Source organism: Neopelma chrysocephalum, unplaced genomic scaffold (assembly GCF_003984885.1).
Source record: "Neopelma chrysocephalum unplaced genomic scaffold, ASM398488v2 Primary Assembly neopelma1_147, whole genome shotgun sequence".
Taxonomy (NCBI): Eukaryota; Metazoa; Chordata; class Aves; order Passeriformes; family Pipridae; genus Neopelma; species Neopelma chrysocephalum.
Genome location: NW_020897809.1, coordinates 434655 through 450792, shown reverse-complemented (window position 1 = coordinate 450792; position 16138 = coordinate 434655). Strand labels below are relative to the sequence as shown.

The 16138-nt window shown below is 51.7% G+C and overlaps 1 protein-coding gene across 2 annotated transcripts in view; it reads left to right on the top strand.

Moving 5' to 3' along the window:
* Positions 1-16138, top strand: part of BSN (bassoon presynaptic cytomatrix protein) — a 69611-nt gene that overhangs the window by 38524 nt on the left and 14949 nt on the right. For both annotated transcript variants that reach the window (XM_027700578.1, XM_027700577.1), the window contains exon 3: positions 15048-15584. In XM_027700578.1, the coding sequence (XP_027556379.1) occupies positions 15048-15584 (537 nt within the window). The remainder of the gene's footprint in view (positions 1-15047; positions 15585-16138) is intronic.

Below are 16138 nucleotides of genomic sequence, written 5' to 3'. Positions count from 1 at the left end.
GGGAACAGTCTCAGCTCCCCCCAGCCCCTCGAGCAGGAGGCAGTGGAGCCCAGGCTCCCTCTCACCAGGGCTGGAAGCTTCTGCGAGGGCTCTGCCTCCTTTGCTGAGGATTATTTCAGTCCTGTTTCTGCCTCACCGAGGCCGCACTGAGCCAACGCCAGCTGTCCCTGTCCGTGCCAAGCAGTATTTGGGAAGCAGGGCAGGCTTTTCCATGTCTCTGCTCTCTGTGGCTGTAGGTCCCCCACAAGCAAACCCTTGAGCTGCCTCAAAGTTCATCCTGGCTACAGCCACCAAAACCCTCCAGACCTCCTCAACAGAGCATGGGGCTTTATTTCCAAAGCCTTTTCTTCGCTGCTGCTTTGCCTCCTCATCTTCCCACTGCCATCTGCTCTGCCTGCTAAAATAAGGCAGTGTGCGGTGGGTGAGCTGTGCTGTGCTCAGGGAGCCTCATGCTGCCCTGCCCAGGCTGCTCAGCACACAGTGACCCTCCACTGGGCATGTTGTGGCCTCAGGGAACAGGAGGGGAGGGTTTGTGTCCCCCACACACACACTTTCAGGTTTATCTCTCCATGCTGATGAAGAGAGTGGTACCCACCAGGGTGACACTGTGCAAGGGACTTGGCTTCTCATCCTGGAGATGCTCATCCCCCACCTGGGGCAGATGGTGATTTGCTGAGACTGGCTTCCCAGATTTTAGACTGTTAATTGAAATAAACCCTACATTAGGAGACCTTAAGTCTGTGAAGAACAGCCTAAGTCCTTCATGCCTCTCTGATCCCTTGGCGCTCTCTCCTGTGCTCTCCTTATGGGGGAGTCACTGTAAGGAAATGCACACAGGACCACCTCTACCACCCTTTTCCCTGGAATGATGAAAAGTCTTGAAGGCAATTTTTCTGGGAGCCCCTTTGCACCCCACAAAGTGGATACCCAGGGCTAGAGGAGATGGGAGTCACTCCATGCCCTGCCCTGTGGCAGAGCGTGGTCCTGCCTTGGCTTTTGGCACTTCTCACAACACAAAACCAAGAAGAAAGGTGAGGCTGGGATGTGGGGAGAAGATGTTTTGCACAGTTAGCTCAGAGACTTCATTGCAATGGGATACTGGAAGAGAGAGTACAACAAAACACTGCAACCCAGAGGGAGGACTTGGGGGAAATGCAGACACCTTTGGGAGTGATAAGAGGGCTTTTTTAATTTAGAAATCTGCTTTGGGATCTTCAGGTGGGATCTCTGAATGCTTTGTGTTTTCCCATGCCACAGCTAGAAGTCTTGGGTCATTGTTTGTGCTGTGACTGGGAGATAAGTAGAAGCCTGTGAGCTCTGACACAAGGGGCATTTTTAGGGCTTTTTTCTGTTAGGATATTTTTAATTGTTTGGAGCTCAAAGAGCACCTGGTTCCCAAGCCTGTTGAAGCAGTAAGCATTGATTTCAGAAGGGTTTGATTGACTCAGAGAACAAATATTCTCAAAAAACCCACCCTAGTTTGGCAAAGAAATGAGATATTTGGTTTGGGAATGACCCCAGAAAGCATAGATGTGGGTGTGAGGACAAGACCTGCGCTGTGGGTTTGCCAGTTGGCTCTGCAGGTGTGGGCTCTGTCTGAGCCAGGGCAGCGTCCAGGCTCTGGAGCTGGTCCCTTGGGATCCACATGGCCAAGTGCTGGCTCAGGTGAGGGAGCTGTGGCATCAGATCCCACTGGCTGCCAGGAATGAACACCCGCGCTTGGGTCTGCGAAGGAGCTGTGAAATTCCCATCTTTACATAATTTCCTGATTTACTCTGAGCTGTTAAGTATGACCAACAGTCATCTGCTTGCTGGGAGCAAATAGGACATGAGGAGAAGAGGAGCAAACTAGAGCTAGGCAGCAGTATTTTTAACAAATCTGGGTTTTTTTCAGGCTGGAAGTCAGGGGAGTGTTGCCAGCCTTCAGAGGAGCAGGTTTCTGCAGTGGTCTTGAACAACTCTTAAAGTGGAGCTTCTTAAATTACTTAAAGGGTTTATATGAGGTGGTTCCTCCTGTGGCTTCAGGAGCTATGAGGTCCCACAGGCATCTGTCTGTAGAAAGGGCAGCTGGGGAAGGAAATGCCTTCACAGATCATTTTAAACTGAGTAAACATGTGATTCATGTGATGTTCTACATTCTTTTTAAAGCAACCATTTTATGTGGACTTCACCATTTCACTTCGTTTGGGCTTCTTAGCTTCATTCTTGCTGCATTTACTCTTGAGATGGAAAATCTCAGCCCTTCCACCCTAGTTCCTACCTCCTGGCTCTGGAGAGACCCGGCACTGTTGGTGGGAACATCCATCCCAGGTCAGGATCACCACTGAATCACTGCTTGGCAGCTGGGGGGGCTCTCAGCTATTTTTAGCAGAAGTTTAAGTTAAAATAAGGTGGTTTTGAAAAGAATCTGAAGTTTTAAAATAATTCTGGAAGATGATGAAAATTATATTGGCCCCACCAAGACACGTTATCCCTCTATAGGCAGTTCATGATGCCTGACTCCGTCAAAATGTCAAAAATCTGGGCCGTAAGGAGTCAGGAATCACTCAAAATGAGGGCAGACAGTGAGGATGGGGGATGCTTTCCCAATGAGGATGGCTGGGAACTGGACCCAGGCAGGTGGGAGATGCTGACTGAGTCACTCCCGCTCTGCTGTGGGCAGCAGGCCAGGGGATGGGAGAGGCTGTGCAAGGCACGAGCTTGGAAAGATGCTGTGCTGTGTGTAATTTGGGGAGTAAAATGGCTCATCCGTCTCCGTTGTAACAACTCATGTTTCTAGAACGTTTCCCAGCCTTTTACTGTAATAGTTTATTGACCCGCACAGCAGCATGAAAGATTACGAGAGTTAATTTTTCAAGCTTATCACTTGATTTATTCCATAAAGGTAGTTCATTTAATTAAAATATTTCTGCTGCTAGAATTGGGATTCACAATCTTGAAGCCTGGAGCGGGGTGCGTGGGCTTTTTTGAAGCAGCAGTCATTTAATGCGGTCAAACAGCATTGCCCACAGAAACCAAAGCGTCCAGTTCCCCAGGAATGCACGTATTTCAGGGCAGAAATCATGGATGCAGATGTCTGCTCTCAGTGGTGCATCTCCTTGCCATGAAAGGACCACGGGAAGGGGGATTTCGTGCATCTCAGCAGTAGAGCCCTGAGTACCCTCAGCCATCTCCACGTGGGGTTTTTGGTCTCTGCCAACAGAGGGTTGTCTCTTGGGAAAATATAGGTATTTATAAGGTTTGGAAAGCATTATGTGACTGCACAGGTACCGCAGGATGTCGGTCTGTGACGTCCTCAGCTTCCAAGCTGTACCACTGATGTCTCCCCAACATACTTTGAAAATGGTCCATCATGATTGTGAAGTAGGTTCAAATCCCCTTTGCTGCTGCTGGACTGGTTTGTGGTGAGGGAATGAGGGACTGAGCAGCTCACAGTGGGGAGGAAGCTGAAGCTCCCGGAGATGCACATTTTCTTCTGGTTTGGAAATGAGAGGCTGATAGACACTTGGGGCTCTCTGCAATTTAAAAGAGAGCAATCAGACAGCTTGAATCTGCTTTTATCAGATGCAGCAAATTACTAGTTGGATGGCTGGGTATTTTAGTCAACACTAGTGCCTATGAAAAAAGAAGGTTTTGGTTAAATAAGACTCCTCTGATAAACTTAGCTTTTCTTGGATTTTCTTCCGTTCTGTTGGAAAAACACATAGAATAGTGGATTTGTTTTCTGCAGAGTTGGCCAGGTTTCCCTTAGCAGGCATTATTTTGCTGCAAACTTGAAATCTTCCGCATGCAGGTTCAAATGGTTCCTGAGGATTCACAGTTACTGCATCAAACGTGTGCGTGAAATAGCAGAGCGGCCACAAGGAGCACCTTGTACCTACACCAGCCCTGCTCCACTGGGAGCTGGGGTCCATGGTGACCAGGTGCAGGCTCTGCTGGGCCCTCTGTACCTCTCCTGGGCGTTATTGTGGGGTTATTGTCATGCAACTGGCGTTCAGAGGTGCTCCTGCTGCTGCTAACCTTGGCTGAGAAACACATCCCGATAATGGGGGCTATTCAAGATAAGGCTGGCTGGCAGGCTGATAAATCTCGTTAGGGAGTACTAGATCACCAAGTAAATTACAATGCACGGCTGGATCGATTCAGACAAAAATGAACAATATATTACTTCTTTATCGGTCAGGGAGAATGGACTCCTGGCTCTGTGCTGGCGGGTTTGGGTGCTGGATGCAGAGCTGTGGTGGATGGTAGTGATGGAGGTGGCTGAGAAGATGCAGCTTCTCAGTGGGTGCTGGCAGTGCAGGAGTGGGAATCTGGCAGGGTCCTCAGGGAGGGTGCACTTGGAGGAACTGGTCTGTGTGTGGGTGAGAAGGGACAGGGAGCCTGGAGAAGAGGAAGGAGCCACGTTCCTCTGTGCTACCTGGTTAGATGATGGTCAACACAGCCTGGTCTGTAACGACTGTAAATGATCCAGACAGCTCTATAAACATCACGTTGGAGCAAAATGGGAAAATTGGAGCTTGGCATCCTTGGGACAGCCATAGCTAATCTGTGAAAACCAGACCAAACCCTCTGCTGCTTTAATACCGTTGGCTGGATTTTATTGTGAACAGAAAATCTTCTTAATTCTTCATCCATTTGGATCCAGTCTCTCGGAACTGAGCTGATAGTTAATTTAGCTCTTTCTCTGAGATGAAACAGAGAGGAATAGTAAGGCTCAGTGAAAAGGAAAATGGAAAGTGCTTTCAGCACCAGACTTGCTCTCTTGTTCCTCCTATTTTTCTTACTCTTTGTGATTTTCCTTTTTCTTAAATACTCAGTGCGTGCTCACATATCTCCTCCCACCATGACACCTTCAGGTGCCCAGCCTGGATATGTGATTTCACCCACTTCTTTGGGAAGATGCTCACTGCAGGAGGGACATTGGGTAGTGGTCAAGGTAGCAGAAGGTGTGTGGTGATGGCCAGGAAAAACAGGAGCACATCCAGGCTGGAAGTAGCAAAAGAGATAAATGAGTGTCAAAGCTCCTGCCCAGTGGTGGCAACTGGGTGAAATCAAGGGTAAAATCTGAAATCTGTGAAATCTGGACCAAAGTGCTGAGGAATGACCAGGTGCAGGTGGGGGTGGCCTATAGTAACACACAGGATGTCCCCTTGGGGGAGGTTGGGGGTTGGCCTCCACGTCTCACCTCCTCACCATCCTGAGGCAAACCCTCTCTCATTCATCTCCACCACCATAGCCCTGCTGGGACGGCATCTCTGCTTCCCATTCCCGATGGCAGCTGGTTTATTGCTGGATGTGTGCATTAGTGCAGGAGCGTGGCAGCAACACTGCTGCTCAGCAGACCATTCCCAGGGCAATGGATGCTCACCCGCAGCCCTGGGCATTGGTCCCGTGGCTTTTAGACAAGCCAAAAGCATCAAAGTGCTCTCTTCAATATCCTACTGATTTTCGAAAATGTTTTTTTTTTTAATCTAATGAACTGGAAGGAAATATGTTGAGTGGGGAGGGATGTCTATATATATTCTGCAGAAGCACCGGTTTCCAAATTTTGGACAGCTGTGTACCCTTTTTTAGCAGCCCCTTCACACAGCCCACACAGCACCCAGGCTCTCGCCATCGGCTCGTTTGGAAATACGCTTCCTTGATTGCAAAATAGTTTAAATCCTTTGACTTAGAAACATTCTTGCCATTCAAAAAAGGATTATTTTTCTTTTAAAGCTTCAAAAATACAGAAGGTGCTTCCTGCCACAGCAGCTGCCCTAATTTTGGAGGTGGTGGAAGATGGGCAGGGACAAGAGGGGGGAGCCTGGCTCATGGCTACAGCCGCACAGGGATGCAGGTGATGAGATGCTCCCAAGGTGGGAGCTGCTGAGAGCTGCTGGCCATGGGGCCTTCAGCTGAATGCCAGAGCTGGGGATGAGGGGGTTTATTCTGGGGTCCCAGCCAGACAATCTAAACTGGTTGTCCAACTGTCCCCTTGGCATTTGAGTCAGTCAAGGTGAGCTTCTTTCCCAGCTCTGTGGAATAAAATTATTGGGGTCCAACGGTGAAATATCAATATCAAAAAGTAGTGTCAACTTGACTAACACCGTAATTCCTGGTAACATGGAAGATTTGGTGGCTTTTTCCTCTAGCCTCTGTCAAGCCAAATTTGGGAAGGACCCTTTCTGGGAGCCCTGGGACAGCTCAGGAGACAGCAGAGCAGGATACCTGTCCACTGGTCAGCACCCCAAAAAGCTCATCTGTTTGCTGCAGATCCAGACAATGAACCTGGAGAGGGGTCTGGAGCACAAGTCCTGTGAGGAGCGGCTGAGGGAGCTGGGAGGGCTCAGCCTGGAGAAAAGGAGGCTCAGGGGGAAACTTCTCTCTCTCTACAACTACCTGAAAGAAGGTTGTAGCCGGGTGGAGTTTGGTCTCTTTTCCCACGTAACAAGTGATAAGAGAGTGGAAACAGCCTCAAGTTGTGCAGCGGAGGTTTACATTGGATATTAAGAAAAATTTCTTCACTGAAAGAGTTGTCAAGCACTGGAACAGGCTTTCCAGGGAAGTGGTGGAGTCACTATACCTGGAGGTATTTAAGAGACATACATGTAGCACTTAGGGACATGGTTTAGTAGTGAGCTTTGCAGTGCTGGGGACTTGATGATCTTAGAGCTCTTTTCCAACCTAAACAACTCCATAATTCTATGATTCTGCCTCCACTTCTGCCACAGGACGGGCTGCCCAGGATGGCAATGCCCTGACCCAAAGTTACAGCTACTGGGGTTTGCAGCTGGGCAAGAAGCTGCAGGTGGTCCAGCTGGCCATGGTGGTGCCTCTCCTCTGGCCGCAGAGGCTTGCGCCGCTTTCCCCTTCACCGGCCCGGCCATCGGCTGCTGCAGTGGAATAAGCTGGACTTGGCAAGAACACAGCTATTCCTCGAAGGAGAGCGGAGGGGAGCGTTGCTATTACTCATCAGTCAAAGACTTTCAGCTGGAATAATCCTCCGCTGGTTATGCAGAGTATCAAACCCAGGGTGGGAGGCTGTGAGCCCCACGGGAGCCACTTCGCTGACCCTCGGTGCATTCCTGCCACAGCCAGGGGCAGGGCAGGGAGAGGCAAGGAACAGGACTGCAATGGCCACTTCAGCACCTGGCTGTTTTCTGGCTCCCCATCTCTGCTCTGCCTTCCCCTCTCCATGGCACCAGTAAAGGAGATGGATGGTGAGGGAGACAGCTGCTCCTGCTCCAGGTCCTCTCCGGATAGATCTGGGGAGGGAGCATTGGTGCGACACACACCATCTCCCCTGTGGCTGTTATGGAGCTGGGGCTGGAAGATGCCCCTGCTCATGTCCTTCCCTTCCCTCCCTGCACACTGACGGCAGCCCCAGCGCTCAGCCATCCTGTGCAGCTTCTCCCATCCTCTCCTTCTGTGTTTTTTTTCCACCTGAGAAAGGTCCCAGCACAGAGAAGGCAGAGGGATGGAGTGGAGCAGATGGGAGACAGAAAACAAGCCCTGCGAGGCAGAGCTCATCCCAGTGAGCTCATTACTCTGCGCTGCTTTTAATCACATTATTGGTGTGAAGGCCAACGATACATCACACACATCTAAAATAGAGCTGGGGAGGGACTATCAGCTCCATCAGCCCAAGAGAGGCCACGAGAACAGATAAGAATAGGCTGTTGCTGGAAAACACATCACTGGGTTGCTTAGTCAACTGCTAAATTTAGCAAGGGATTGAAATAACTGTGGTCTCTTTCAGTGGGGCTGATCTGCGAGCCCAGGTTGCACTAATACTTGCCTAGTTGATGGTAATGAAGTCAATTAGTGTGGAGCAGTTGGCAGCCAAGGAGACTTGGCTGTGGAAGGTGTGTGTGGTCCCCTCTCTGCCTTTCCCTGCAGATGGACTTGAGACCTTCTGGCTTTACACTGGAGGAGCACTGGCTCTGTGAGCGAGGGAGCCGGGAAAGGGGAAAGATGTGTGGGGAGCCCAGGGAGCCTGCCAGCCCCCCTAACTCTCCTGGCCTGGCAGACTGGGCCTGTATGTGGCCAGCTGGGCTTCAGAAACACAACCTGCTTTGCTGACCAGCACTTGGAAGTTGTGTTTAGTGCTCCTTTTTTATTTATAGGTTTTATATACATATATATATATGCACAAATGCTAAGTTTCAGAAGCAGCACACATATGCCTGCAGTTAGCAAGCACACGTGCAGACAGCTCTACATCTAGCTTGAGTGAGATTTTGAGGTGTTTTTAGAGGAAAAAAGGCACAATCAGGACAACAGAATACCCCACGCTTTCTGCCCTGTCCTGGAGGTGGCTGTCCCATGGCGGTGTGGGACACACAACCCCACACTGTCCCCACGGCTGCCCCTGCCTGCCTGCTGCCCCCAGTCCCCCTTGGTCTCCATGCTCTCCTGGTGCTGGGGTGCTTGAATCCCCTCTGATCTGTTCCCACCACAAATGCAGATCCCTCAAGCATTTCCTGTGTGTGCTCCATCTCTCCTCCTGATCTCTGGTGTTCTGCCGTCACTGCGCGGTTTTGTTTCCTTGCCCTCGTTTCAAATCCCATCACTGCCTCAGCCTCCTAGGAGAGATAAGGGCTGGGGTGGAGGTAAAACCAGGCCTGTGGTTGTCAGCTGATGGCACACAACGTTCAAAACACCCTTTGTAATTGTGCCCTGGTTGGACCATGATGTGCATCCTCCCCTCCATAGGCGAGCGTCCCCAAGAAGAGCCTTTGGCACGGGTCAGCACACTCCCCCTTGCCTCCCAACACTGTGGCAGCTCAGTCAAAGGCATTTGGCAGAGGTGTGGGGAGGGGATTTGGAGTGATTTAGGAGCTGGGACAATGGGCTGAACCCAAGGAGGAGTGAGCATCAGCCAGTGCTCAGGCAGCAGCATCTGAAATGAATGAGCACCGGGGTTTGCCCAGGGAGGCTGCTGGCAGAGAGAGCATCTTGGCCGAGAGGAAGGAATGGCACAGGAGCACTTAGAAGGTGGGGAACCTGCCAGCCAGACCCCCGGCACTGCCCGAGGTGGGTCTGAAACAGCCCTGGCAGCCAGTGATCAAGCATGACTCAGTCCCTTTCCTCTAACACTGTGCTAAAAACTGTCCACAGCACGGACAGAGCTGCAGTGTTCTTAGAACAAGGATGCAGAGTGCTTGGGAAATGGGATCACACAGTGAGATGCCCCCATTTCTGCTGTGAGAGGGTGTGTGGAAGGTGTCTGGATGTCAAGAGCCCTCCTAAATGGGAGCTTTCCTGCAAGCGGGGCCAAGAGGAGTGCTTGGGAAGTGATTTTATGAGGTTCTTGTTAATTTGGATCTTGATTCAGATACCAGAAGTGTTTTCCATATTTTCCAGGCACCCATCTGTCACAGTGATGAGCCCTGCACAGTACTTGTCAGCAAATAAATGAAATATTCTGGTGAGATTCACTGCATTTAATGCTGGGAGATGAGATCTGGCTTGCGAGATACTTATACCTCATGCTGCTTATCTTATTTTGTACAGATTTTTGTCCCAGTATTTTAATAGATACTGTTTTGATTGTGTAAAATAATACTGTAGAGCAAAAATAGCTGGGCAGAGTCCTAGGGGTGATATTGTCGGGAGCTATTTGCGCCAGGATGAAGATCATGGCTGAGCATCTCCCAGGCACTGCAGTGAGAGTGTAGGGGGTGATGGGGATGGTGGGACTGGTAGCCAGGAGCTAAGTGGGGAAGCTGGGAAGCCTCTGGCATCGCTGGCTCCCACCGACTCTCTCAGACCTCCAGGTCACTGAACAGAGGATTCATGTGCAACTGTGATGCTGAAGCTCTCTGGCTCCATTGTTAAAAAAACCAGCAGCGCTGGGGCATTCAGCGTTTAATTAACTTGCCAAGTGGTAACGTTGACCAGAATTATGCAGGAAGATTTCTATTTTAGTTAATTACAGTTTTGTTGTAGCCCATTAGTAAATTAAACCAATTGCAGGGTAAGACCCAGCAGAGGTTGGCGAGCGCGGCTGGGGCCACCTGCCAGCCGATTCCAGAGCTCCAGGGCGGCTGGGCACACCCCCATCCTTGCAGCCCCTCAATGCACACCAACCCCACGTATTGCCCACCCTCCCTCACCCCCTGGGAGGGAGCCTGGGCAGCAACTGGCACAGCAATTGCTGCCCCTTGAGCAGCCTGCAGGAATTGCAGACTTATCCAGCATTCCCCAATACCACTTTCACGGTGCACAGTTAAAAACTGGAATGGTTGTTACCGCTTGAATATGATGCCTTGAACGAAGCCACATGCCCTCAGTCCCTCATGCCTTGTACCTTGTCCTGTCTCTTGTGACCACACCACCACCACTTCTCTCTCCAGAAACCCACTTTTTCCATAACTCCTCTGCAAATCCCAGTGGTTTTGAGGTGAGGAAGGCAAGGAGCCTGAGGCCTGTAAGCTGATAACCAGCTGGGCTGGGCAGCCCCCGGCACCCTCACCCCCCTGCTTCCAGCTGGCTGTTTTCCAGTGTGCCCTGCCATGCCAGTGCCTCTTCACTTCAGATGGCATCTCGGGTGTGCTTTGGTTTCATCCCTCTAATTATTGATGCTCTCCTCTTCCCGGAGCCCAGTCTGCATCCCAGCAGTGTTGCCCATCTTCCCTGTGTGCCACAGCCTTCCTCAGCTCCCCATCGCCTGTGCTCTGCGTAGTTAAACCCCCCATGCCCGCCTCCATGGTGGTCCTGAGGCAGCAAACCTCAGTGCCAGGCAAGCCCCCATCCCAATCCTGATCAGGGCCAAGGTTTCCAGCATCTTTAAATGTGGAGACTCAGACAGGCACCACCGTGCTTTTGCCATAAGCTCCTTAACCGCTTTCCACCTCTGCGAGGGGCACCCTGACTTCCTGGATATCCAAGGGTTTGGACATGCAAAGCACTAAATACAGCCTAATTATTATTATCTTCGTGGGATCTGGTTAATCTCGATGGGGATTTACAAGCTGTTAGCAAACCAGACGGTCCTCCAATGTTTGCATGTTTCTCAGGGGCAGCTTAATCCCCTTGGCCGTGTTCACTGGGAAATGCCCGAGGCCAAGTTATAAGGAGGAGGGAGCTGCTTCAGAGCCCGTCCTCCTGAGAGGGAGCAGAGGTGCTGTGGGATAACCAAACACCGAGATGATAACGCTGCAGGACCACAGGAGAGGGATGGATCATTTGTCACCAGCAGAGCGTGAGGGGCTGGCACGGGGCTGGGAGGTGCCTCAGCTTCAGCATCCTCATGGAGCCTCTAGGTTTTACCACCCAGACACAGGACACGTGTCAGTGCTGGAGCTGATGGGGCTGCAGAGGTCTCTTAAGGATGGAATGAAGAGCTCTGAATGGTTTGCCAGAGGCATTCCCTCAGGCACGGACAGCTTTGTTTGCCTGCACCTTCCCGCAGCTGCCACAGGCAGGATTTCTCGCTCCCTGGTGTGCTGTGGGAGCCGGGCAGCTCACAGCTGCTGCTGCTGGAGCGTTCACTGCAGCCAGCGCAGGACGTGATGGCAAACGCTGCGCTGGCTGCTGCAGCACGGTCTGTGCTCACACACGGCTCCACGTGGCGCTGGCTGTGACAGGGACAGGGCTCTCCCACAGCTCAGCAAAATTCACTTATCCCTTCACTAGTTTTCTGCCATCCACGGCTGTAACCATGCAGCGATTTTCCACAGGGGTTCAGACTGAAGCGCAGCGTGCTGGACTGTCAGCAAGGTCTCCCAGGAAGACCCCAGAGGTGCTGAAAGAAAAACCAGGAAGGGAAAATGCAAACTCCATATACGCCAGCCTCTTGTTTTGGGTGTTTCCGGGCTTGGCCAGCACCTCTCATGGCTGGCAAAGGCCAAGGACCCCCTCCACCTGCCCTTTCCCTGGTTCAGTCTCCACACTGTACCTGTGCTTTCCTGCTTGCTTTGAAAGATGAGGAGCATTTCAGAGTGAAGCTCCACAATCTTTTTGGCAGGGCTATTTTTAACAGAGATAGTTCCCTTATCCACTTCTCAGTGCATCCCATGAAGAGTGAAGCTGTCACATCTGTGAGAGCAGGATGGCAGGGTGAGCTGCTCAAACTGGGGCAGCTGCCAAGAGGAATGGCTGCAGAGCCACAGCTGGGAGGAACCTGAGGGAGGAGGCTCAGAGCAACCTGGAGAGCCATTAGATCACAGAATCATAGGATGGTTTGGGTTGGAAGGGACCTTCATGATCATCTCATTCCAACCAAGGGGCAAAATGGGCATGCCATGGGCAGGGACACCTTCCCCTAGAACAGGTTGCTCAAAGCCCCATCCAGCCTGGCCATGAACACTTCCAGGGATGGAGCATCCCCATGAAAGGGATCAATACTGTGCTTGCCTAGTTTTGGAGGGCTTTGCCTAAGCCTCATGCTGATGAGATTACACCAGCAATGACTTCTGCCTCTCCATGGACACAAGAGCCACCTCTTTGGATGAGACCTAATTGGCACTCAGCATCCACAGGTGGTACATGGTGGCCACTGATGGTCTTCCATGGTCTTCCTGGGCTTGAATTTTGCCCTGGAGGGGCAAAAGCAGCCATGCCCATCCCACATCCAGAGGTCTGCCAGCCAGCATGGTCTGGCAGGCTGGGACATCAGGAGCACAGGCAATGCCCTGGATGAGGCAGGCTGGGTAGTTCAAGGCAAAGCTGATCTTCAGCTCCTGCAGGACCATGCTGGGAGCTGGTACAATGGCATGGCAGAGAGGGATGGGCAGGAGCTGAGCTGAGCTCTGCCCTGGCACATCCAGCCCATCCCCTCTGCATCGCATCCCTCTCCTCACTGCCTGCATCGGGGAGGGAGCTCTGGTGAAGAAAAATAGGATCCCTGAAAGAAAAATGAAAGGTCGCGTATTTCCATGAGGCAGGGTTTCGATTTGTGTCACACAATCACATTTCCTTCTGCAGTCTGGAATAATTACACAGCAGAGCAGGGCGAGCAGATCTGATTCAGAGGCACGGGGACAAGAACGAGTTCTGAAATAAAAGAAGACAAATGCAATCATTAAGATACAATAGGCTGCACTTGCCCCTTAATTAGACTTTCTCTTTGATTAAGCAGTAATTAAATATTACCGTGCTGAAAGGGATTTTTTTAATGGCCCTCTGAAGCCCTAATGTATTCTTAAGATGTTTGTGTGAAGAGCAGGGGCTGCAGGGGGGAGCTGGGAATGGGAGGATGTTTTACGTCTGCCCCATCCCCACAGGAGCAGCCCTCCCACCCCTCTGCTCCCCAGAGGGCGTGGGCTGGTGGCTGCTCCTGGGTGGGATTGCTGTGGGAGTGGAGTGTCCATGGGGAAGCCTGCTCTTCCTGGGCACCCCCAGCATCTCATCATAACCTGGGCAAGGCTATCACAGTGCTGCTGTCCTGTAGGTATGGGAGTTAGTGTCATAGAATAGAACCATGGAATTGTTTAGGTTGGAAAAGACCCCTGAGATCATGGTCCAACCATTACCCCAGCACTGCCGAGCCCATTCAGCTCTGTCCCTAAGCACCACATCTACCTGTCTTTTAAATCTTTCAGGGAAGGTGACTCCACCACTTCCCTGGGCAGCCTGTTCCAGTGCTTGACAACCCTTTCAGCAAAGAAATTTTTCCTAATATCAAATCTAAACCTCTTCTGGTGCAACCTGAGGCCGTTTCCTCGATGTCGTTTTGGTGAATCTCATTTTCTACAGGCAGACCGTGGCCTCTGTGGCCCCAGGGAACACAGCTGGCTCACAGCCCTGGCCCCAGGCTGGTCCAGCTGAAGACCACCTCTCTGACTGTGTGACAGCTCCTCGGGGCCTGTCCCTCTGAGGTTGGCCACCCTGAGCTTTGGGAGCCATGGATCAGCAAAGGAGAAGTCTGGGAAAAGGACCTGGAGCATATTTGTGCTGTTAGCAGCAAAACCAAAAAGACTTGGGATGCTGAAACATCTAAAGGGAAGGAAATGTCAGGCCCCTATTCCTGGACATTCCTGGGTGGGTAAAAATAGTCCTTGGGCGACCCGGGGGGGGAAAGTGCTTCTGATCTCTTAATGCAGAGCCCCTGCCGTAGCCCTGCGGGCTCTCTGCCACTCACAGCCCCGCTTGCCTCTGCTTTTTCCAGGCCATAAAATGACAGCTCTTGCTGAGAATTTCACTAGATGAGATTGGCTTGTTCTTTTCCTGCACAGCGTGTACTTTGGGTAGTATCTTCGGGAAATTTTGGCGTACTTGTATACCCAGTATTTTTGTTAACCTAGAAAAAAAAGATCCCTAAGCGTTATGATTATGCTATTAAACCTTTATTGTATCAAAGAAAGAGACCCCTGGTGGCCTAGTGGTTAGCGTGCAGGACTTTCACTGCTGCGACCACGGGTTCGAGTCCCCGGTCTCCTGGCCTGATGGAGGTCGTTAGCCCTGTGTGGCCATCCATCTATGAGAAGGTCACTCTAAACAAACCTACGTCCTGAGGACCTCACTGCCATTGTCCAAGCTTGCTTGGCCCCGGCAGATGAACCTTAGGATTAAAGGGTGGGCTCAGTTCAGCGCAGGCTGTGTCTCACCTAAAAAATCCATTGCGCAGGCTGGAAAGGTAAAAAGACCTTTCCCCAAATCTTCGTTCGCGAAGATGGGCCATTATTAGTATCAAAGAAAACAAATTGGAGCAAGAGAGGAGCTGTATGGAGCTGAGAAGTGTTAAGCTACAGTAGTAATCTGCTTTTAATTGTTTAATTTTGCTTAAAACTGAAAATACCGCAAGGCTGGAGAATGAAAGAGCTGGTGGTGCTGAGGGATTGTGGGGCAGAGTGTGCAATCCCTGTGCTGTACCCACGGTACCTCCGGCTGGACATCACTGAGTTCTGGACAGGGATAGGGGTGGGTTTAAGCTGGATGTGGATGGTTTGTAGGGTATGGCTACACCACTGTGCTCCCCTCCCACAGCTGGTTATTTGGTTTGGGTGGGCTGAGTCCTTTGCACCATGTGTCCCATCAGCAGAGCTCCTCGCTGAGATCCCCGCTTGGGGGGAAGCTCCCAGAGTCTGAGCAGTGTTTCTCCTTCCACTCTTTTGCAGAAGAACGAATGGCTGTGCTTGAACTGCCAAACCCAACGGCTGCTCGAAGGCAGCCTCGGCGACCCTGCCCCGATGCCACTGCCTACCCCAAAGCCACCGTCCACCGGCTCCCCGCGGCACCAGCCGCCCACCGCTGGCCAGCAGCAGAGAGCACCCACACCCGCACCCGCACCCGCCGAGCCAGTGGCACCCCCTGAGCCACAGCCCTCGCCTGCCAAGAGCCTCCGGGCCGCCGAGCAGAGCAGGACTCCGAGCCCTGTCCCGGCAGAGAAGAAGCCCCCAGCACCGGCAGAAAAGAAGCCCCTGGCACCGGCAGAAAAGAAGCCTCCAGTGGTGGCAGAAAAGAAGCCTCCAGTGGTGGCAGAAAAGAAGGCCCCAGCTCCAGCAGAGGAAAAGCCGCCGCCCAAAGCTGCCCCGGAGCCTTCCAGAGCTCCTGAGATCGCCATTCCAAAGGGGAAGAGCGTGACCCCCAAACCGGAGGTGGAGAGCAAGGAGAGCCGGGCACTGCCCGAGACACCGCGGGCGAAGGAGCAGGAGGTGAGCTCTGAGGGTGCGTCCAGCTCCTAGCATCCCCAGAGACTGCATCCTGCCCCAGGCTGGCTTGGCGCTGAACCATGCCTCTGGTGGCAGTTGTGCTCACAAGTGGGGAGAATTATTCCAAATTAGAACACAAACCATGTTGTCGAGGCCATTTGCCCCAGGAAATGGTCTTTTGGGGAATGGTGAGTTCCAAACACTGCTATCTCAGCATTCCCAAATGCCTTAGGACCTTCACAGGCTTCATGGCAGGGTGCTGGTATTTGCCTTCTATTTATTAGGATTACATCAAGTTGGGCAAAATGTGATAGTTCGGGTCATCTCTGGCCTTTGGATTTGTTTTAAAATAATATAAAGGCAGCTGGATTTGCCATGAAATGAAAAACTTGTTTCCCCACATTCCGTGTTGCAGCAGTGGGCATTTTTCAAGCCCCTCATCCCACTTTTTGCAAATTCAGTACAATTTTGAGAAATGTTTGGCTGCCTTGAGATAGTGTTACCCCATGAGCAGCCATCCCAGCAGCAACCAGCAGAGCCCCCCATGGAGAGGGGAT